The following is a 24,331-nucleotide window of genomic DNA, read 5'->3' as shown; positions in this document are numbered from 1 at the left end:
ATCATGTTTTTGCCTTCAGTATCCAGGGTGAGTAGCGTGTGTGGATGGTCGAAAGGTTTGAATTGGGTAAAAAATGTCACAGGAAGGTGAGAGATTTGGGAGTTGGACATTTCCTGGAAATTCTGAAATTTTGGGAAAACCGTGAATTTTTTTAAATAATCAATAATATTATAATTTTTTTAGATAATGTGAATGGGTTGGTGTAGGAATTTTCTGAAGGTGTCCAGAAATGGCCCAAGAATGTGAGAAATATGGGAGTTGGACATTTCCTGGAAAATCAGAAATTTCGGGAAAACCGCGAATTTATAAAATATCATTAATATCACAATTACTTTAGATAATATGAATGGGTTGGTGTTGGAATTGTTTTAATCGGTCCAGAAATGTTGACGTAGTAACACTTTTAATCGAGACATTGGTATTTCGGAATTCCTGGAAATTCTGTGAATTTGGGAATATGGGAAAAATGTTTTTGCCGTCAATATCCAGGGTATGTAGACTGTGTGGATGGTTGAAACCTTTGAATCGGGTAAAAATTGTCGCAAGAACGTGAGAGATTTGAGAGTTGGACATTTCCTGGAAAATCAGAAATTTCGGGTAAACCGTGAATTTTAAAATGATCGTTAATATCACAATTGTTTTGGATAATATGAATGGATTGGTGTTGGAATTTTTTAATCAGTCCAGAAATGTTGACGTAGTAACACTTTTAATCGAGAATTGGTATTTCGGAATACCGGGAAATTCCGGGGAACCTGGTAATTTGGGGAAATGGGAATCATGTTTTTGCCTTCAGTATCCAGGGTGAGTAGCGTGTGTGGATGGTCGAAAGGTTTGAATTGGGTAAAAAATGTCACAGGAAGGTGAGAGATTTGGGAGTTGGACATTTCCTGGAAATTCTGAAATTTTGGGAAAACCGTGAATTTTTTTAAATAATCAATAATATTATAATTTTTTTAGATAATGTGAATGGGTTGGTGTAGGAATTTTCTGAAGGTGTCCAGAAATGGCCCAAGAATGTGAGAAATATGGGAGTTGGACATTTCCTGGAAATTTGGGAATTTCGGGAAAAGCGGGAATTTTTAAATTATCGATGATATCACTATTGTTTAAAAAAAAATATGAATGGGTTGGTGTTGGAATTGTTGTAATTGGTCCAGAAATGTTGTCGTAGTGACACTATCTAGGGTGAGTAGAGTGTGCGGCTGGTTGAAAGGTTTAAATCGGGTAAAAATTGTCACAAGAGGGTGAGAGATTTGGGAGTTGGACATTTCCTGGAAATTCTGAAATTTCGGGAAAACCGTGAATTTTTAAAAATCATCAATAATATTATGATTGTTTGAGATAATATGAATGGGTTGGTGTAGGAATTTTCTGAATGTGTCCAGAAATGTTGACGTACTAACACTTTTAATCGAAAATTAGTATTTTGGAATTCCTGGACATTCCGGGAAAAACGAGAATTTGGGGAAATGGGAAACATGTTTTTTCCTTTGATATGCAGGGTGAGTGGAGAGTGTGGATGGTTGAAAGGTTCGAATCGTGTAAAAAAAATGGCCCAAGAACGTGAGAAATATGAGAGTTGGACATTTCCTGGAAATTTGGGAATTTTTAAATTATCGATGATATCACTATTGTTTTAAAAAAATATGAATGGGTTGGTGTTGGAATTGTTGTAATTGGTCCAGAAATGTTGTCGTAGTGACACTATCTAGGGTGAGTAGAGTGTGCGGCTGGTTGAAAGGTTTAAATCGGGTAAAAAATGTCACAAGAGGGTGAGAGATTTGGGAGTTGGACATTTCCTGGAAATTCTGAAATTTCGGGAAAACCGTGAATTTTTTAAAATCATCAATAATATTATGATTGTTTGAGATAATATGAATGGGTTGGTGTAGGAATTTTCTGAATGTGTCCAGAAATGTTGACGTACTAACACTTTTAATCGAAAATTTGTATTTTGGAATTCCTGGACATTCCGGGAAAAACGAGAATTTGGGGAAATGGGAAACATGTTTTTTCCTTTGATATGCAGGGTGAGTGGAGAGTGTGGATGGTTGAAAGGTTCGAATCGGGTAAAAAAATGGCCCAAGAACGTGAGAAATATGGGAATTGGACATTTCCTGGAAATTTGGGAATTTCGGGAAAAGCGGGAATTTTTAAATTATCGATGATATCACTATTGTTTTAAAAAAATATGAATGGGTTGGTGTTGGAATTGTTGTAATTGTCCCAGAAATGTTGTCGTAGTGACACTATCTAGGGTGAGTAGAGTGTGCGGCTGGTTGAAAGGTTTAAATCGGGTAAAAAATGTCGCAAGAAGGTGAGAGATTTGGGAGTTGGACATTTCCTGGAAATTTGTAAATTTCGGGAAAACTGGAAATGTTTGAAACATCTATAATATCAAAATTGTTCTATATAATATGAATGGGTTGGTGTTGGTATTTTTTATTTTTTTTTAAATCGGTCCAGAAATGTTCACGTAGTAATACTTTTAATTTAAAATTGGTATTTCGGAATTCCTGAAAATTTAGGGAAAACCAGAAATTTGTACAGAAAAAGGAACTTTTGATTCCCCAAACATTAGAGGAATGTTTTGATGATGAAATGGTTGGAAATGAGTGAAAAATGTTCACAGTGAAAACTTTAGCTCGAAAGGTAGAATTAAGGTGTAGAAAAACAGGGAATTTTTTTGAACTTGGAAAAATTGTAATTTGATTGTCTAGAATGAATGGAAGGTGTTGAAAGTGGAATGGTTCCAACCGTGTAAGAAATTTGGGAATTCTACCAGTTTGAAAAATGGCCAATCCATTTTCAATGGGAAAAATGTCCAGGAAAATCGGGAATTCTGGGATACGTTTTTGATACTTGAACGGTTCCAATCTGATGGAAACTGCGGGCTGTGAAAACTGGCAAACTTTGTCGCGAGTGGAAGAATAATAATACATTGCTGAATTTTGGTGTGGAATACTTCACACAAAAGTATTAAACACAGTGTTACTGTTCAAACTGTTATGTTACAATGTCCGAAATGATGAAATATACTTATTAAATAAAACCTCTGCCTTGTTTGTAATGAATACTTGGGCCTACTACGCTACTGTATTGTAATGTGGGTCATTATGGTGTTTTCTGAGGTGGTACTTGGTGATAAACATTTGAGAACCACTGGTATATATAGCAAACACGAGACAAGATGGCACCTGGTTCCCGCCACTTGATCATTTGGAACGCCGTGTTCTGGCCAAGACGAGAGAATTACCAGGCGGCGTGCGCTCTCCCTCAGATCTTAACGTTGTGTTTCTCCGAGGTCTGAGGGGAGCTGACCTCCCAGCGGAAAGAGCGCATCATGCTTCCCCTCACGCTGGCCTGCCGCTTTGTGATGCTGTAGATCTTCCGCAGGATGGCGCGCCGCAGCAGGATGTAGACCCACGGGTCCAGGATCTGGTTGCAGGTCGCCATCCTGACGCCGGTCACCATTAGGTTTCTGTAGGTGTCGAGGTCGTCGTCCAGGGAGCCACTGTAGGACCGGGTGGCCGACATCAGTCCGAAGACCTACAGACGAAATCCACAGAAGAACTGAGACATATGCATAGGGGTATGTGATAACTCCTCTGCAGTGGACACTTGTTTTGCATTTCAGGACTATTTTCATTTCCAAAAATTGAACCGCCACCAAAAAGAGTACAGCAAAAATAAATGTCCACTGCTGTACTTTGAACAACTATTTGATGAGAGTCAGTGAAATAATTGCACAAAAGGTGAGGCCTTCACTAAGATAGTCAACTAAATCAGTGGTATTTGTGTTTTACATCAAACTAGTCCTAAAGCCAACTTGTTGTTAGGCGTGCACAAAAAAACTCTATTCACATCCGAATTGCGATTCTTATATGTTAGAGCCAGCGCCCCCCGCGACCCCAAAGGGAATAAGCGGTAGAAAATGGATGGATGGATATGTTAGAGCCATTTCCGACATAATTACACATATTTTTCACGTTTACATATCATGCTTTGTTTAGTGAAGTGAAGTGAATTATATTTATATAGCGCTTTTTTTCTAGTGACTCAAAGCGCTTTACATAGTGAAACCCAATATCTAAGTTACATTTAAACCAGTGTGGGTGGCACTGGGAGCAGGTGGGTAAAGTGTCTTGCCCAAGGACACAACGGCAGTGACTAGGATGGCAGAAGCGGGGATCGAACCTGGAACCCTCAAGTTGCTGGCACGGCCGCTCTACCAACCGAGCTATACGGCCCCAAAAAAAGTAAATGTAATTATACAGTAATAGCTTAAATGACTGTATATTTGGTATTTTTCTATATTATTGGGATCAGTGGCGGGCCGTGCGTTTCCCACCTAGGCCTTCAGTGATGTCTGACTTCAATGATTACCTCTCAAAATACCATCATTTATGTCACCACATGACCATTGCTGGAGAAATACTATACAGCAGTGGTCCCCCAACCACTGGGCCGCACAAGAAAAAAAAAAAAAAAAAAAAAAAAAAAAAAAAATTATATATATTTTTTCATTTTTTATTAAATCAACATAAAAAACACAATATACACTTACAATTAGTGCACCAACCCAAAAAAACTGGAAATTCCGGAAAAACTGTGAATTCGGGGAAATGGGAATCATGTTTTTGCCGTGACTATCCAGGGTGAGTAGAGTGTGCGGATGGTTGAAAGGTTTGAATCGGGTAAAAAAAATGTTGCAAGAAGGTGAGAGATTTGGGAGTTGGACATTTCCCGGAAATTCTGAAATTTCGGGAAAACCGTGAATTTTTGAATTATCGATTTTTTTATCGATTATCGATGTTTTAGATAATATGAATAGGTTGGTGTTGGAATTTTCTAAATGGGTCCAGAAATGCTGACGTACTAACACTTTTAATCGAATATTGGTATTTTTGAATTCCTGGAAATTCCAGGAAAACCGGGAATTTGGGGAAATGGGAAACATGTTTTTGCTTTCAATATCCATGGTGAGTAGAGTGTGTGGATGGTTGAAAGGTTTGAATTGGGTAAAAAAAAATGGCGCCAGAAGGTGAGAGATTTGGGAGTTGGACATTTCCTGGAAAATCAGAAATTTAAAAAATATCGTTAATATCATAATTATTTTACATAATATGAATGGGTTGGTGTTGGAATTTTTTTAATCAGTCCAGAAATGTTGACGTAGTAACACTTTTAATCGAGAATTGGTATTTCGGAATTACGGGAAATTACGGGAAACCTGGTAATTTGGGGAAATGGGAATCATGTTTTTGCCTTCAGTATCCAGGATGAGTAGAGTGTGTGGATGGTCGAAAGGCTTGAATCGGGTAAATAATGTCACAAGAAGGTGAGAGATTTGGGAGTTGGACATTTCCTGGAAATTCTGAAATTTCGGGAAAACCGTGTATTTTTTAAAATCATCAATAACTTTATAATTGTTATATATATATATATATATATATATATATATATATATATATATTACCTCTTGGGGAAATGGGAAACATACATACAAAAATACATACATACACACACACACACACACACACAATATATATATATATATATATATATATATATATATATATATATATATATATATATATATATATATATATATATATATATATATATATATATATATATATATATATATAAAATAATACATATATCAATATAATAATATATATATGGGGACGGCGTGGCGAAGTTGATAGAGTGGTCGTGCCAGCAATCGGGGGGTTGCTGGTTACTGGGGTTCAATCCTCACCTTCTACCATCCTAGTCACGTCCGTTGTGTCCTTGGGCAAGACACTTCACCCCTTGCTCCTGATGGCTGCTGGTTAGCGCCTTGCATGGCAGCTCCCGCCGTCAGTGTGTGAATGTGTGGGTGAATGGGTGAATGTGGAAATACTGTCAAAGCGCTTTGAGTACCTTGAAGGTAGAAAAGCGCTATACAAGTATAACCCATTTATCATTTATTATCATTTATATGGACGTGGGAAGGTGTGAAAACCATCACAGGCCACAAGACAAAGACCAGAGCTGTTGGGGGGGACAATAGAGAGGGCCAATGAGATGAATAACTTATTCAACCGGTTCAACCAGCCTGTCTCCTCTCCACCCCTCACGCCCCATCGCAGCCACCCCCTCTTCTTTTCCCCTGAACGCACCCCCCCGCCAGCCATGGCAGCACCCCCCTCCACCACTTCTACGCAGACAAGTCATCTCTGCGGACCAGGTCAAAAGTCAACTGAGGAAGCTGCAGCCTAGGAAAGCAGCAGGCCCAGACAAGGTGTGCCTCTGACTCCTGAAGACCTGTGCTGCAGAACTGGGTGAACCACTCCAGCAGATCTTCAACCTCAGCCTGCAGCTGGAGAGAGTGCCCACCCTCTGGAAGATGTCGTGCATCGTTCCAGTTCCCAGAAAGAACTGTCCCAGTGAGCTGAACGACTACAGACCAGTGGCGCTCACCTCTCATATAATGAAGACAATGGAGCGGCTCTTTCTCAGCCTCCTCAGACCACAGGTGCAACATGCCCAGGACAGCCTGCAGTTTGCGTACCAGGCAGGCGTTGGTGTGGAGCAGACCTGGGCATTCTGCGGCCCGCGGGCCACATCTGGCCCTTTGTGCGTCCCTGTCCGGCCCGCGTGAGGCCAATCATAAATTACAAAATACATTTTAAAAATGATCTATGTCGAGTGTGCAATACAACGGTGCTGCTTTTGTTTTGAAAAGTGTTATTTGTATTACTTCCGTGTGGACGTATGCGCGTGGGTGATTGTGAGTGAATGTGAACAGCTGCAATCACAAATTACAAAATAAAGTTTAAAAAACATCTATGTCGTGCGTGCAATACAACTGTGCTGCTTTTATTTTGAAAAGTGTTATTTATGGGCGTATGTCCGGTTGTAACCTGTGAGTGAAGGTGAACAGCGACAAGTGATGAGACGATAAAAAGAGAAAAGTTGATGACGAATGGCGTGTTTCCAACAAGACATGGACTGCCAAGTATTTCTTTACAGAAATTAAACGTAAAGCCGTGGGCTTAATTTGTGGTACACAGGTTGCTGTGTTTAAAGGATATAATTTGAATCGGAACTACACGACGAAGCACGAGGAAAAATACCGGAATCTGTCTGATGAAGAGTGCGTTGATGGTAAAACTGCAAACCCAACGAGAACTTTTTGACAAATTTCACACCCCCAGAGATGCAGCTGTCAGGACAAGTTTCGTCATTTCTCACAAAATTGCCAGAAAAAGTAAGGTGTTTTCTGACGGAGAGTTTACTAAGGAGTGCTTATTGGACTCTGTTGCGCTGATATGCCCGGAGACTTTGACTGTTTTTCCGCTGGCTTTGGATGAGAGCTGCAATGTACGTGACACCGCCTAGCTGCTCATCTTCTTACGTGGGATAACTGCAGACTTTCAAATCACGAAAGAGCTGGCAGCCATGCAGTCAATTAAAGAGACAACCACAGGTAATGACTTGTTCATATAGGTAAATGTGTGTTTAGACATGTTCGGACTGAAATGGGACAAGCTGGCAGGTGTGGCAATCCAATCCAATCCACTTTATTTATATAGCACAAAGTGCTGCACAACAATATTAAAAACAATATTCAAATATTATCCTTAGCTCCACCAATGACTGAATAAAAACAAAAAAATAATTACATATAAAACCAATATAAAAACAATATAAAATAAATATGATTAAAAAACGATTTTTAACAACAGATGGTTGTCCAAATCTGACGGGGAAAAATGTTGGATAATGCAGGTTAAAGTGACAGAAATTAACCCTGTGCAGAAATGAACATTTTTGCATTGTATTATACATCAGGAAGTGGTGTGTAAGACAGTGTTAAAAATAAAACCATCAAAAGCAATCTGCTTTTGTATAAAGTTAAGTTAGGTTAAATGAAATTATTATTATTATTAATTATTACTATTATTATTATTATTTATCTTACGGTATATCAAAAATAATATTGAGCAAAGTTTAATTGAAATATTGTCGGTGTGGCTCTCCAGCAGGTCTCGGGTTGCTTATGCGGCCCCCGGTAAAAATGAATTGCCCACCCCTGGTGTGGAGGATGCTATCCTTTACCTGCTGCACCGAGCCCACTCACACCTGGATAAGGGAAATGGCGCTGTGAGGATCCTGTTCCTGGACTTCTCGAGTGCCTTTGATACTATTCAACCCCCCGTTCTCCAGGACAAGCTGGACAGAATGCGAGTGGACCCCTGCCTGGTTGCCTGCATTTTAGACTACCTCACCGATAGGCCACAGTACGTCAGACTGAAGGACATCACATCTGACACCGTGATCAGCAGCACCGGAGCACCGCAGGGAACGGTGCTGGCCCCTCTTCTCTTCACCCTGTACACCGCTGACTTTTGCTACAACTCAGAGCTGTGTCACATCCAGAAGTATGTGGATGACACAGCCATCGTCGGGTGCATCAGGGACGGCAGAGAGGAGGAGTTTCGGAGGCTGGTGAGGGACTTTGTTGTCTGGTGCCACAGGAACCTCTTGCAGCTCAATCCGTCAAAGACCAAGGAGATGGTCATTGACTTTGGGAGGTTGAGTCCAAGGTACAATAACAGCGCAATACTTTTTCATAATATGGTCACTACTGCCTAGTTTCTCTTGTTATATTTTTATTCTCATTGTTGCTTTTTATTCTATTGTAATATTTTTCTATTTTGTTTCCATTTATACTCCCATTATTTACTTTTTAAATTCGATCTCAATTTTGTACACTGCTGCTGGAATTTTAATTTTCCTGAAGTAACTCTCCTGAAGGAATCAATAAAGTACTATCTATCTATCTATATATATACACAAACCCCGTTTCCATAGGAGTTGGGAAATTGTGTTAGATGTAAATATAAATGGAATACCATGATTTGCAAATCCTTTTCAACCCATATTCAATTGAATGCACTACAAAGACAACATATTTGATGTTCAAACTCAAACTTTATTTTTTTTTGTGCAAATAATAATTAACTTAGAATTTCATGGCTGCAACACGTGCCAAAGTAGTTGGGAAAGGGCATGTTCACCACTGTGTTACATGGCCTTTCCTTTTAACAACACTCAGTAAACGTTTAGGAACTGAGAAGGGAACTGAGGAGACACATTTTTAAGCCTCTCAGGTGGAATTCTTTCCCATTCTTGCTTGATGTACAGCTTAAGTTGTTCAACAGTCCGGGGGTCTCCGTTGTGGTATTTTAGGCTTCATAATGTGCCACACATTTTCAATGGGAGACAGGTCTGGACTACAGGCAGACCAGTCTAGTACCCACACTCTTTTACTATTAAGCCACGTTGATGTACCACGTGGCTTGGCATTGTCTTTCTGAAATAAGCAGGGGCGTACATGGTAACGTTGCTTGGATGGCAACATATGTTGCTCCAAAACCTTTATGTACCTTTCAGCATTAATGGTGCCTTCACAGATGTGTAAGTTACCCATGTCTTGGGCACTAATACACCCCCATAACATCACAGATGCTGGCTTTTCAACTTTGCGCCTATAACAATCCGGATGGTTCTTTTCCTCTTTGGTCCGGAGGACACGACGTCCACAGTTTCCAAAAACAATTTGAAATGTGGACTCGTCAGACCACAGAACACTTTTCCACTGTGTATCAGTCCATCTTAAATGAGCTCAGGCCCAGCGCAGCCGACTGCGTTTCTGGGTGTTGTTGATAAACGGTTTTCGCCTTGCATAGGAGAGTTTTAACTTGCACTTACAGATGTAGTGACCAACTGTAGTTACTGACAGTGGGTTTCTGAAGTGTTCTTGAGCCCATGTGGTGATATCCTTTACACACTGATGTCGCTTGTTGATGCAGTACAGCCTTAGAGATCGAAGGTCACGCTCTTAGCTGCTTGCGTGCAGTGATTTCTCCAGATTCTCTGAACCCTTTGATGATATTACGGACCGTAGATGGTGAAATCCCTAAATTCCTTGCAATAGCTGGTTGAGAAAGGTTTTTCTTAAACTGTTTAACAATTTGCTCACACATTTGTTGACAAAGTGGTGACCCTCGCCCCATCCTTGTTTGTAAAATGACTGAGCATTTCATGGAATCTACTTTTATACCCAATCATGGCACCCACCTGTTCCCAATTTGCTTGTTCACCTGTGGGATGTTCCAAATAAGTGTTTGATGAGTATTCCTCAACTTTATCAGTATTTATTGCCACCTTTCCCAATTTCTTTGTCACGTGTTGCTGGCATCAAATTCTAAAGTTAATGATTATTTGCAAAAAAAAAAAAAGTTGATCAGTTTGAACATCAAATATGTTGTCTTTGTAGCATATTCAACTGAATATGGGTTGAAAATGATTTGCAAATCATTGTATTCCGTTTATATTTACACCTAACACAATTTCCCAACTCATTTGGAAACAGGGTTTGTATATATATATATATATATATATATATATATATATATATATATAGTACCTCTTGGGGAAATAGGAAACACATACATGTTAGGAATACCACAAAATATTAGAAACACAAGCTGACATCTCAGTAATCTCATAAATCAACGACATTATTTTACAATATATACATGGATTATGTGGAAAAAATTGCTTCTTATTTATTCCTGTTCCCTCAATATGTTTTTTTCTTTTCTTTTTCTTTTTAAAATAACTTCCACATTTACTGTCATGTGCTTCATGTCGACATGAATGCCATGTGGCTATATTTCATGTATTAGATCATTCAATGCTAAAAACTCAATCATTCAAATGAGACGTCTTTGTCTTAGAGACCTTGTAGAAAAATGAAATAAAGTTGCCTAAGGTGAGCCAATATATTTTTGAGTAGTTCAATATGTGTCTTTTTAGCTTTGGAGTTTGGAAAAAAAAAGTGAGTTTATTTTGATAGTTCCAAAAAGCTCCAGGTCAGTAAAATTACAAATTTCACATGTTCTGTTTTGTAATGTTAGAGCATCCTTCATTATTTAAATATTTTGCAAGGACGACACAAAAATATTAGATTTTTTAACTAAAGTGGAGTTATGGAAAAACTGTCAAATACCCTGCAGTCTAAAATGAGGAAAACCTGCATGTGACCCTGGCTACAATACATTTAAATACAATGTAATAAAGGCCCAGGTAGTCTAGAAACTCACCAGCAGAGGGCTCCAGCAGATGCAAGAGGCCACCATGATGCCGACCAGCTGGACCACCATCTCAGTGTCGTGAGACCTGGCCGAGCTGCGCTGGGAGCTTGACTTCTTCTTGAGTCGCGCTCTCACCAGCGTGATGCCACTGATGGTGTTGCACACGAAGGCCAAGGCCAGCGAGCTCAGCGCAAGTCCAGAGTACAGCGTCACAAAGGCCAGGTCCGTGGCTCTGGTGCCTTCCATCACCCTGATGAAACACCAGGTGCCCGGGTACTGGTACGTGTACGCTCCGAATCCGAAGAACGGCAGCAGGGCCACGCACAGCGCCAGCAGCCAGATGAGGACCAGCGCCATCTTTGTCCTCGCCGTGGTGACGAGACGAGCATGCAGCAAAGGTCTGGAGACGCCCAGGCAGCGCTTGGCCGCCATGGCGCAGCCCAGGAAGAGCGGGCACAGGCCGAAAAACACCATGCAGCCGCCCAAAACCAAACAGGATACATCCGGACGGGTCGCCAGGTCGCCTGGAAAGCTGGACGGAGGGTCAACCGCGGTCACGACCTCTGCGGAGTACCTTCTGAGCACCAGAGTCCCCGTGATGACGTGTCCCGCCAGATCAGTCGCCACCAGACAGCTGGCGAAGAGGAGAAACGTGGCCTTTGACCTCCGCCGGAATCGGTTGTAGGCTTTGGCGAGAATGACGAGCGCCACCACGTTGAAGATGATTCCGAGGGTCATGGTGACGCCGGCCGCCGTGGGACTGTTTGGAGGCCGGGTGGCGTTACGGAACACGATGGCGCTGTGGTTGGACGGGGGTAAGGGAGCAAAAATGCCAGAGGAGTTGTGGCGCGGCATTGCCAACATCCCTGCTCAACTCCCGGTCTGGTGTGGTCTTCTTGTGTCTTCAGAAGGGGAGAAAAAAGAAAGAATTAACATACTGACAACTAACGTTTTTTATTAGGGGTGGCAACATTTTTCTTAATCGATTAAAAAAAATCTAAATCATTTTTATTTATTTAATTTTTTTATTTTTCAATCTGTCCTGTCCAGCCACTCAGACAAATCATATTGTTGATGGAGATGATCTATATCTGCTGGACACATTTACTTTAGAAAATATACTTCTCTTGTTGCCTTATTTCTATTTGACTATAGTAAATGTTTGAGTAGAGTTTTATTAAACAAAACCGGTTTTCTTTTGAGTAATATAGACATTTATTAGAGCTGTTTGTCTATTTTATGGAGGAATGTAGTTAATCATGGAACTGGGACCCACCCAGCAGGCACAATACATTGATACAACTTTGATTATATGTACATGTTCTTTAAAACTGACTTTGAAACAACGTCGCCAAATAGTTGTATTTGTAAATTGAAACAACGTTGATGTCTAACATTGGATCCACGTTGTCGGTTGGGAAATTACCAAATGTCAATGTCAAATCAACATTCTAACACAACATTGAATAAATGTTGTCAAACAGCATGTTGTTTAAACGTTGTATTTGAGTTGTAGAATATTGGTTTGGAAATTACCAAATTTCAATGGTCAAATCAACGTCAGAATCTGACTATGATTAAACGTTGTCAAAAAGCATGTTATTTCAATGTTGTATTTGTGTTGTAGAATACTGGTTGGGAAATGACCAAATTTCAATAGTTAAATCAACGTCAGAACCCGTCGTTGATTAAACATTGTCAAAAAGCATGTTATTTCAATGTTGTATTTGTGTTGTAGAATATTGGTTGGGAAATGACCCAATTTCAATGGTCAAATCAACATCAAAACCCAACATTGATTAAACGTTGTCAAAAAGCATTTCGTTTCAACGTTGTATTTGTGTTGTAGAAAATTGGTTGGGAAATGACTAAATTTCAATGTTCAAATCAATGTCGGAACCCAACATTGAATAAACGTTGTCAAAAAGCATGTTGTTTCAATGTTCTGTTTGAGTTGTAGAATATTGGTTGGGAAATTACCAAATTTCAATGGTCAAATCAACATCAGAACCCAACATTGAATAAACATTGTCAAAAAGCATGTTGTTTCAACGTTGTATTTGTGTTGTTGAATATTGGTTGGAAAATGACCAAATGTCAACGATCAAATCAACATCACAACCTGACATTGAATAAACGTTGTCAAAAAGCATGTTGTGTCAACATTGTATTTGTGTTGTAGAATATTGGTTTGGAAATGACCAAAATTCAACGGTCAAATCAACACCAAAACCCAACATTTATTAAATGTCGTCAAAAAGCATGTTGTTTCAACGTTGTATTTGTGTTGTAGAATATTGGTTGCAAAATGACCAAATTTCAACGGTCAACTCAACGTCACAACCTGACATTGAATAAACGTTGTCAAAAGCATGTTGTTTCAACGTTAGGTTTGTCTCATGCATGAGTCTGAAAAGTTGCAAATGTAGAATAGGACATTAGGAAAGCCAAACTGTACCTTTGTCAATGAGTAAGGGTGAGAATCTTTGAACGAACATTTTTATTAAAAGTTTGCCCAATTTTTGTATACATGCAGTGTCGGTTATCGTACAACTAAACATTGCCCAAAACAAACTACCGTAAAGTCCGGACTATAAGCCGCTACTTTTTTCCAACGCTTTGAACCTTGCAGCTTATAAAACGGTGCGGCTAATTTGCGGATAATTATTCGCTAACGGCCATATTGCAAATAGTTCTCATAAAAAACAAGCAAAGACATTGAGCAAGTGTGTTATTGTTTGAGCTATGGCGCTATCTTCTGTACGAATTCGCTCACTGCTGCGGTGTGAACGTCTACAGTGTTTTCTTCTGTTTAATTCTTTGAACCGGAAGTCGTTTTCTAGTCGTCTGTAGCAAATCTACTCGTATGGAGTCTTTATTCATTCATCACTCCAAGCAACGTCTGTAAGTTTTACAATACATCTAAAACTGTTCATACTTACTAGACCGTCCCATGTGTGATGTCTGTAGGAGTGTTTTCATGCATATCTGTACCGTACTTGCTATTGTAATGTAATGAAGCTAGTGTCGTTAGCATTAGCTAATATGCTAACAGTAATACAGCATAATGGCATTCTTTTTGTATTGTTTTAGTTTCACAAATTCCTCAGTAAATTCACCAAAACGTCACCGTGGCGTTATTGAGTCTGTTTAGCTGATTGGAGAGCTAGCTTCCACAGCTGGTGGGTCCATGACGATGACTTCTGTTTTGTTTGATCAGCCGTTTTACTGCCGTGTTACAGACACTGTTTGTAAACAATTAATGTATGAAAATATTTCCGTGTAAATAAATTTCACAACGTATTTGTTTGCGGATTATTGTTTGGTTTCGTTAGTATATGGAAAAATATTTTTTCTTTTAAAAATGTGGGGGGTGCGGCTTATACACCGGTGCGCTCTACAGTCCGGAAAATACGGTAGTCTTTTGGCATGCATATCATTCCGTGCAATGGCGTTGGCGATTACGTGTCCGTGCTTTTTTTTAATTGAGTACATCTGCCAAAAAAAAAAACACCATAGGGCCAAAGAAAGTTGCGAGTGCCAGCACTTTGATTAAAAAAAAAAAAAAAAAGGCAACAAAAACTACGGAATTCAAAAAATTATTCAAACCAACACGAGAGAGATGAATGGACACGACAACGGAGAAGACGTCTCTGCCAAAAATCTAAACCTTGTGTAAATATTGTTGACAAATAGGACCCTTATTATCGTATGGGAAAAGCAGGGAGGTCACACATCCGGCAGTTTTTTGTAAACATTGAGGAGGAAATAACGTGAGCGAACCATAAGTGTTGTGAAGGAGCCCAGAATTTGTATTTTTCATCCCACGTTAAAACAGGGGTCCTCATGAGGAAGCCTGCTGAGCGATAAGTATATTTATCTGAATGTGTATTTAGTTGTCAGCGGTGCTCTATTTTCACACAAATGACACCAGTTTGTGTTTTTATTCATTAATATTTTGGTGATGACTATGAAAATCACTTATTTTTTGGCTATTTTTACGGGACATTTCGGTATGCCTCTTTCCTCGTCAGTCTTCATCCGACCTTCAAGGACGGGTTGATAATGAAAACCAACGTACCCCTTTCTGTACACAGATTACGTAATGTGTGTAGAGCTATGCGGTGCACGGGGCCCCGTTTTGCGTCAATTAACGAATGACAAGGTACCTCAAGGCACTTGTAAAATTTTACCGCAGCGTTAGTCAGAATTTTTTCAGGAAGGTTTGCCAACTTTTTAATAAATATGTTACATTTTTAGCAAAAATATATTCATTTTGTCCAGTATCCGTCCTGTGACTCATTTTGGAAAACACGGACAATAAAATCAATTCACACTAATTAAAAAATTGTAAAAACAATTGTAAAAAAAAAAAATTCTGCCTGGCAGCCCTAGATGCACCAAAGTAAATGTTAAAAAAAAAGAAGTATGATAAAGATATTGGTATTAACCCAGCAGGCACAAGACATTGATACAATGTTGATTGTACATTTTTAAAAACTGACTTCAAAACAACGTTGCAAAATAGTTGTATTTTTAAATTGAGACAACGTTGATGTCTAACATTGGATCCACGTTGTTGGTTGGGAAATGACCACATCTCAATGGTCAAATCAACGTCACAACCTGACATTGAACGTTGTCAAAAAGTATGTTGTTTCAACGTGGTATTTGTGTATTGTTGGGAAATGACCAAATTTCAATGGTCAGATCAGCGTCACAATCAGACATTGAATAAACGTTGACAAAAAGCATGCTGTTTCAACGTTACATGTAAGTTGTAGATTATTGGTTGGGAAATGACCAAATTTCAATGGTCAAATCAACGTCAGAACCCGACGTTGATTAAACGTTGTCAAAAAGCATGTTGTTTCAACGTTGTATTTGTGTTGTAGAATATTGGTTGGGAAATGACCAAATTTCAATGGTCAAATCAGCGTCACAATCAGACATTGAATAAACGTTGACAAAAAGCATGTTGTTTCAACATTGTATTTGTGTTGTAGAATATTGGTTGGGAAATGACCAAATTTCAATGGTCAAATCAACATCAGAACCCAACGTTGGTTAAACGTTGTCAAAAAGCATGTTGTTTCAACGTTGTATTTGAGTTGCTCAACGTCAGGACCTAATTCAACAAGTTCTCAACGTGGTTTTAGTGTCTTGTGCCTGCTGCAAAGGCTCCCATGTGGTTCATGGAAAGTGGTGTGAAAATATTAGGCTGTATGAGACTCCTTTAATCAAGATTTCTGTACAAGGATTGCATTTTTACTGAATGTTTACCTGGACGTGCATGAAAATGTTTGTTTGTTTTACGCTCGGCACATGATAACAAATCTGCATGCTTTATGCCCGCACTGCAGGTCGTCTGAACAAGTTCGGACAGTTTTTTCTGACATCAGATGCAAACAAAAATCTCATTCATCGCCTTTTCCTGAACATGCATTATTGATAACATGAGATGAACATGACTTATTTAACAACAGTAATTCTCACTGTTGACTTTTTAGTTGCAACTTTTTATTGATGTGATCGGTTTTGACATAACTTTCAGAGAGAGAAAAGAATGTAAAAAACCCCCCCAAAAAACACACCTTATTTCATCCTTTACGGCAAAAAGAAAAGCTCCCCTCCTCCGAGTGAAGAAATCCATACAATCCAGGATGCTGTTGACTGTCAGTCATTGTTGGTTATCCTAAAAGTGACCTTCCTTTTGGTCATTCCTTCCAGCGTGGCTCCTCAGTGGTTCCTGTCGGAGCAAGCAGCAGACGAGCAGTGACATTGCACAAGCATGCCTTCTGTTATTTGATGGAGGCTGTCTGCTTTTAGACCTCTGGGTGTCTCACTTGCAGGAAAAACACTGACGTCCTTGGAGGAAAGACCGCCTTTTTTTTTTTTTTTTTTTTTAACCAGCGCTCCACTAAATCATGGATGATGTCATATACTCTACACAATTTACACTGAAGGTTATTGTGCTCATTGTATTGACCTGTGTATCACGCTGAGTGTGAGAGTGAGTCTGACCGGCAGATCAATAAGATAACCAAACTCCTAGACCAGGGGCGTCCAAACTATGCCCCCCCCCCACATCTTCAATTTGGCACGGGTCCAAAAAGCTATATGGCAGGGTGCAGGGATTTCAAACCATGTACAAATAGCCAGAGGTCTGACAGCTGACATTTTGTAGCCATCCTGTGGCCTATCGAAGGTAACGCAAGTAAGTAACCGTTGATTGTACATCCATGTGAATACATGCACAGCATATACTTATATGATCCCATCCAAAACAACCTTCTCTAGTCATGGTGCAGAATTTTTTTTTTTTTAAAAATCACCCAGCGCAAAAAGTCAATAAACATGGTCACTAGGGGTGTGGGAAAAAAATCGATTTGAATTCCAATCGCGATTCCCATGTTGTGCGATTCAGAATCGGTTCTCATTTTTTAAAAATCTATTTATTTTTAGTACCGTATTTTTCGGACTATAAGTCGCAGTTTTTTTTCATAGTTTGGCCGGGCTCCAGTGAGACTTATATATGTTTTTTTCCTTCTTTATTATGCATTTTCGGCAGGTGCGACTTATACTCCGGTGCGACTTATACTCCGAAAAAAACGGTATTTATTTTTATTTAACTTTCTTTTTTTTTTTTAATATATCAATCCAACAAAACAATACACAGCAATACCATAACAATGCAAACCAGTTCCAAAACCAAACCCGACCCAGGAACACTTAGAACTGCAATAAACAGAGCAATTGAGAGGAGACACAAACACGACACAGAACAAACCAAAAGTAGTGAAACAAAAATTAATATTATCAACACCAATATCAATATTAGTTACAATTTCAATACAACAGTGATTAAAAATCCCTCATTGACATTATCATTAGACATTTATAAAATAATTTAAAAAAAAGAACAATAACAACAGTGGCTTACACTTGCATCGCATCTCATAAGCTTGACAACACACTGTGTCCAATATTTTCACAAAGATAAAATAAAGTCATGTTTTTGGTTCATTTAATAGTTAGAACAACATTATTGCAATCAGTTGATAAAACATTGTCCTTTACAATTATAAAAGCTTTTTACAAAAATCTACTACTCTGCTTGCATGTCAGCAGACTGGGGTAGATCCTGCTGAAATCCTATGTATTGAATGAATCGGGAAAAAATCGTTTTTGAATCGAGAATTGTGTTGAATTGAAAAAAAAAAGAAAAAAAGATTTTGAATCGAATCGTGACCCCAAGAATCGATATTGAATCGAATCGTGGGACACCCAAAGATTCTCACCCCTAATGGTCACACATAACACATCCTGCTCATTGAACATTGTGGATATTATTAAAAAAACTAAATAATTCTCATTAAAAAAAATAAAAAGTAAAAATCTAAATTATATTAAAAAATAAACAATTCTCATTAAAAAAAAAAATTACTAAAACTAAATTACACCAATTTAAATTAATTACAAGGGAACTGTGACGATTGGTCACTTAATTTCTGTTTGTTTCCTTGTTTTTGTATTTACTTCCCGTCAGTGCTCTTATTTTGTACCATTTCCTGTTTGTTCCGCGAAGCACTGTTTTTTCCTCACCTGCCGTTGATTGGCAGCCGGTGTGAACCGGCTGCCAATCAACATGTATCCTATTTATGCTTTGTCTCGAGCACTCCTCAGTGCTCGAAGATCACTCTATGTTTGGAACGTTTGTGTGCAAGACAGCTTCATTTTCTGTTGTATGAGATAAAAACTCATCCTACCTGCTCTTCGCTCTCCTGGTTCCTGCCTCTTGGGGTCACAAAAACGGCAGCCATGCGAGTTCCTAACAGGAAATGGAACAAAATAAGAGCACTGACGAGAAATACATACAAAAACAAGGAAACAAACAGAAATGAAGTGACCGATCATCGCAGGAAAAACAAGGAAACAAACAGAAATTAAGTGACCGATCGTCACAGGAACACTCTATCTACACTGATTCATGTTTGGCTGCTTGATATTTCTGATTTATTACACATTTTTAAGGAGGTTTTTATGGAAGTAAACAAAGTAGGAGTCAAACTTTCACATTCCCCTAATAACCAATTATAATAATTATTAATTATATATCCATTAATTATATACCCATTTTATTATTGTAATAATAGGACATTGTTCGAACTTGCACAATGCCTACGTTTCTCAACCAATTTGTTTTACTGTCCACACATTCCAATCACTTTGGGCAATCCAACTACCATTTTCCAAGTTCAAAAATATACCAGAAATTCCCAGAATTCCCGGTTTTCCAAAGCCCTATTTTCACCTCTTCCTGAAAAGTTTTCACAGTCCACATTTTTTCGACTGTTTTTGACCATTTCACCTTCACAAAAATCCTCTCAGTTGGGAAAACAAAAGTTATCTTTTTTTCCCCCCCTCGTACAAATTCCTAGTTTTCCCGAAATTCCAGGAATTCCGAAATACCAATACAAATTCAAACTGTTACTATTGTTACTGCTTTTCCAACTGTTTCGAAAAATTCCAACACCAACCCATTCATTTCATCTAGGACAAATAAAGTATTATCTATATTTTCAAAAATTCCCAGTTTTCTCCAAATTCCCAATTTTCTCGGAAATTCCCTCTCAAAAATTTTCAAAATGTTTTAATGCGATTCCGACTTTTTAACCATCCAATATATCAAACGCAAAACATGTTTTCCCTTATCCCAAAATTCACGGATTTCCCCAAATTTCCGGTAATTTTCTCCCCATTGACAATGAATGGGCATTATACAATCAACTGAATATCCCACATTTCTCATACGATTTGAACCGTTTCAACATCTACACACTCCACTCATTCTGTACATTCAAGACAGCATGTTTACCGGTTCTGAAAATTCCCTGATTACCTGGAATTACCAGGAATTTCCCTCAATATTTTCCAAATTTTAATTTTCCTGAGGGAACTCTCCTGAAGGAATCAATAAAGTACTATCTATCTATCTGTCTATCTATCTATCTACAGTATCTATCTATCCATTGAAAATGAATGGGCATTATATACAAACCTCTGCATATCCCACATTTCTCAAGCGATTCGAACCGTTCCGACATCATCACACTCCACTCACCCTGGACGTACAAGCATTTCAGTTCCACTATCGGCGGCTCGCGCACACATAGGGCTTTCACACGCAATCATTCACACGCAATTCCTACCAGATTTGCAAATTCTAATTGAGTTATAATATTTGTGTGAAGACGTCATCACCGATCATTGAAGGTTGGATTTGTATTTATGTTTTTTTTCCAAGCCTGTGTTTCCTTATCTTATGCATGTCAGGGGATTTTCTTAAGCCTACTATATTTATTAATGCTTTTTGTTGTTCTTTTTTGTTTTTGAATTTTGCATCCCCCACCGCTGTGAAGCTGATATAAATGCAAGTTTCTCTTTAAGATGAATAGAGTATCTATCTATCCATCCATGGTCTTTCAACATTTTCTCAAGCACAATTCAACTTAACACGAGGTACAATTCCAGCAATAAAACATCAGTAGAAGAGGACACAAAATACAATACTGGCGGTTTACCTTCTATTTTTTTTTAAAATGTTTTTTACTCAAAGGACAAACTGGAAAACTTTGTTATTTTTTGCAAATATTAGCACATTTCGGAATTTGATGCCTGCAACATGTTTCAAAAAAGCTGGGACAAATGGCAAAAAAAGACTGAAAACGTTGAGGAATGCTCATCAAACACTTATTTGGAACATCCCAAAGGTGAACTTCCTCGTGGTCTACAAAACATGTAATGGTGGTTCTTTGCTCAAAATGTTTCATAGATGATGTTTTACAGATCATCTTCAAGCCGCTTTCTGACAGTCGCTTCAGGCTGCGCCGTTTTGTGGGCGGTCTTATTTACGTGGCTCACCTTCGACAGCGTCTTCTCCCCGTCATCTTTGTTGTAGCGGTGTAGCGTGCAAGGACGGGTTAGCTAACTGTTTTAAGGGCATTCAGACTTTACTTAAATCAATAACGGAGCAGCATGTCCCGTGAAAAACCGTCCGACCGTAACTCTCTAATAACTAAAGTTCTTTGGGTGAATAATGTAAACTCACTACACCGGTAGTTTTTAGCACTTTCATAATAATAATAATAATAATAATAATAATAAATTAGATTTTATATCGAGCTTTTCTATTATTAGATACTCAAAGCACTCACAGAGAAGTGGGAACCCATCATTCATTCACACCTGGTGGTGGTAAGCTACAGTACATTTGTAGCCACAGCTGCCCTGGGGTAGACTGACGGAAACGAGGCTGCCAGTTTGCACCTACGGCCCCTCCGACCACCACCTATCATTCATTCATTCATCATTCATTCACCAGTGTGAGCGGCACCAGGGGCAAGGGTGAAGTGTCCTGCCCAAGGACACAACAGCAGCGATTTGGATGTTAAGAGGCGGGGAGCGAACCTGCAACCCTCAGGTTACCAGCATGGCCGCTCTACCCACTACGCCAGACCGCCCCACGGCGAGTTCACTGACAGATATAAGTTAGAACTTTACACTACTTTATATTAGAAATGGCAACAGTGGAGGATGAATGTCACATAAGAAGATAGAGAAAAAGAAGCTTATCGACTACGGTGTCGACACGGACTACAAAGGCGGACTCATGCAATTTTTCAGGATTTATGCAGATCCCAAATACAGATCAGCAGGTACCAGAAGGTAAGAAAAGTTGTTTTTGCATAATATTGTGAAACAAAACGCCAGATAATATGTCTTACCTTATACACACACCATAATAATACTCCTATGTTGAAGCACAGTACAATCCATCAAGCGGTGCGCCTTCATAGCTTACCAAAGTCGTACTATAACATTTTGATAGATTTATGAGCGCTGTGTGTAATGTTCTATATTTTCAATGGAACATACACTATATTGCCAAAAGAATTTGGCCACCTGCCTTTACTCACATATGAACTTGAAGTGCCATCCCATGGAATTGTCCAAAATGTTTTGCTATCCTTTCACTGGAACTAAGGGGGCCAAGCCCAACTCATGAAAAACCAACCCCACACCATAATTCCTCCTCCACCAAATTTCACACTCGGTGCAATGAGGTCCAAAATGTAGCGTTCTCCTGGCAACCTCCAAACCCAGACTGGTCCATCAGATTGCCAGATGGAAAAGCGTGATTCATCTGTTAAGCCTTGGCGAGAATGAGGACTCAGGTGCAGAAGGGGGACGGTTGACACAGGCTTTCTTTTAACAGTTTTCTTTGAAATCTCTTTGGACAGAGTGATTAAAACAAAGTGGCTACAAAATCTATCTTTGATACATTAAAGCAGGGGTGTCAAACTCAAATACAGATTGGGCCAAAATTTAAAACTGAACAAAGCCGCGGGCCAAGGTTGAACAAATTAACCTTTTAATAGGGACCCAAACAAGTTTTGCATTGAATATTGAACAAGCAAGGCTTATATAGCTTTATAGTGACATGCAAAATCGAGTTTCTAATAATAATAATAATGATAAAAAAGTATCAATGGCATATCAAATACAATTTGAATAAAAATTGAATACCTCTTTTCTATTTGCAGCCTTCTGAGGTAAATATCACCATTAACCTTCACTAAGTCTTTTTCCACAGGCTAATACATTTGAAAATAAAATAACAATGAATAAACCAACCATTCAGGATTTAAAACTGCCCAGTTTGCAACACACTGATCTGATCTGATGTGCCCAAGCCAGATACTTGGCATCTTTTCTTGGATGCTAGTTCATTAATGTCGGGGCTCAGGCAACCTTCATTATCAAACGAAGGTGTTCATCAGTCATTATGCTTTTAACGTCCTCTACGAGCTGTCGTTGCGTCCGCTTTTCACCCATTCTAACAACGTGCCTGCCCAGTCACAAGATGTGTGCGGCTTCTGCACGCACACACAAGTGAATGCAACGCATACTTGATCCACAGCGATACAGGTTACACTGAGGGTGGCCGTATAAACACTGTTAGAAATATACGCCAGACTGTGAATCCACACCAAACAAGAATGACAAACACATTTCGGGAGAACATCCGCACCGTAACACAACATAAACACAGCAAAACAAATACCCAGAATCCCATGCAGCCCTAACTCCCCCCAGCCCCCTCCGTGCGTCGGTTGGGGGGGGGGGGGGTGGTGTTACATGTCCGATTCGCCCAGCGACTCTCTGTCGGAGTATCAGCTCTGGGGTCCAGTGCACCACAGTTTTGTATTGTCGCTCGGTCCTTCGGCGCAGTGCTTCGGAAGCTACCGGACCGCTCGTCTCCCCCGCTCGGACTGTTTACAGCAGCGCCGGGGGCGGGAGCGAGCAGGCGGGCGAGCGAGGGAGGGAGGGAGGGAGGAAGGAAGAGCGGGTCTAGTTGAAAAGCGTCAAAATGTTTCTCTGCCTGCATCACGCAAGTGATGCATAGTTGCCAACCTTGAGACCTCCGAATTCGAGAGATGGGGGGCGGGCGGGGGTTTGAGGTGTGTGTGGGGGAAGACTGAAGAGTTAGGGCTGCAAAGGATTCTGGGTATTTGTTCTGTTGTGTTTATGTTGTGTTACGGTGCGGATGTTCTCCCGAAATGTGTTTGTCATTCATGTTTGGTGTGGGTTCACAGTGTGGCGCATATTTGTTTAAGTGTTAAAGTTGTTTATACGGCACCCTCAGTGTGACCTGTATGGCTGTTGACCAAGTATGTCTTGCAGTCACTTATGCGTGTCTGTAGAACCCGCATACAACATGTGACTTGGCCGGCACACTGTTCGCATGGAGAAAAGATGGCGCGAAGACAGATTGTAGAGGACGCTAAAAGCCGTGCCATCAGGGCACGCCCTCAATATTGTCGAGAGCCATATACCACACCATGCTTGGTAGATTCCTTCAGCTCCGCACACAACACTGTCATGCGCCATTCATTTAAAACTCGCGGGGCGTACTAACATTGAACTTTCATATTAAGGTGGGGGCCGCAAAATAACGTCTCGCGGGCCGCAATTGGCCCGCGGGCCGCATGTCTGAGACCCCTGTAACAAAAGTTATATAGCATAAGGCATAAAGCAATAAACGAAAAATCAGTCCATAGGGAGGAAAAAAGGCAATAGCAAAATTCAACACGAATCTAATAACAAAAAAA

At 39.6% G+C, this 24,331-nt stretch overlaps 1 protein-coding gene across 3 annotated transcripts in view; it reads right to left on the bottom strand.

Moving 5' to 3' along the window:
* Nucleotides 1-246: 246 nt before the first annotated feature.
* The window catches only part of ptger1b (prostaglandin E receptor 1b (subtype EP1)), a 24,385-nt gene continuing 300 nt past the window's right edge, over nt 247-24,331 (bottom strand). The window contains exons 2-5 of one of the 3 annotated variants that reach the window (XM_061973610.1): nt 18,926-18,987; nt 16,751-16,905; nt 11,166-12,058; nt 247-3,552 (exon numbers count right to left, since the gene is read on the bottom strand). In XM_061973610.1, coding sequence (XP_061829594.1) covers nt 3,280-3,552; nt 11,166-12,020 — 1,128 coding nt within the window. In that variant the 5' untranslated portion in view covers nt 12,021-12,058; nt 16,751-16,905; nt 18,926-18,987 and the 3' untranslated portion in view covers nt 247-3,279. Of the gene's footprint in view, nt 3,553-11,165; nt 12,059-16,750; nt 17,169-18,925; nt 18,988-24,331 lie in introns of those variants that run through there. The other 2 variants (XM_061973612.1, XM_061973611.1) reach the window with 2 other exon arrangements.

This window comes from Nerophis lumbriciformis, linkage group LG22 (assembly GCF_033978685.3).
Source record: "Nerophis lumbriciformis linkage group LG22, RoL_Nlum_v2.1, whole genome shotgun sequence".
Classification (NCBI taxonomy): Eukaryota; Metazoa; Chordata; class Actinopteri; order Syngnathiformes; family Syngnathidae; genus Nerophis; species Nerophis lumbriciformis.
This window is presented reverse-complemented; position numbering and strand designations above follow the sequence as displayed.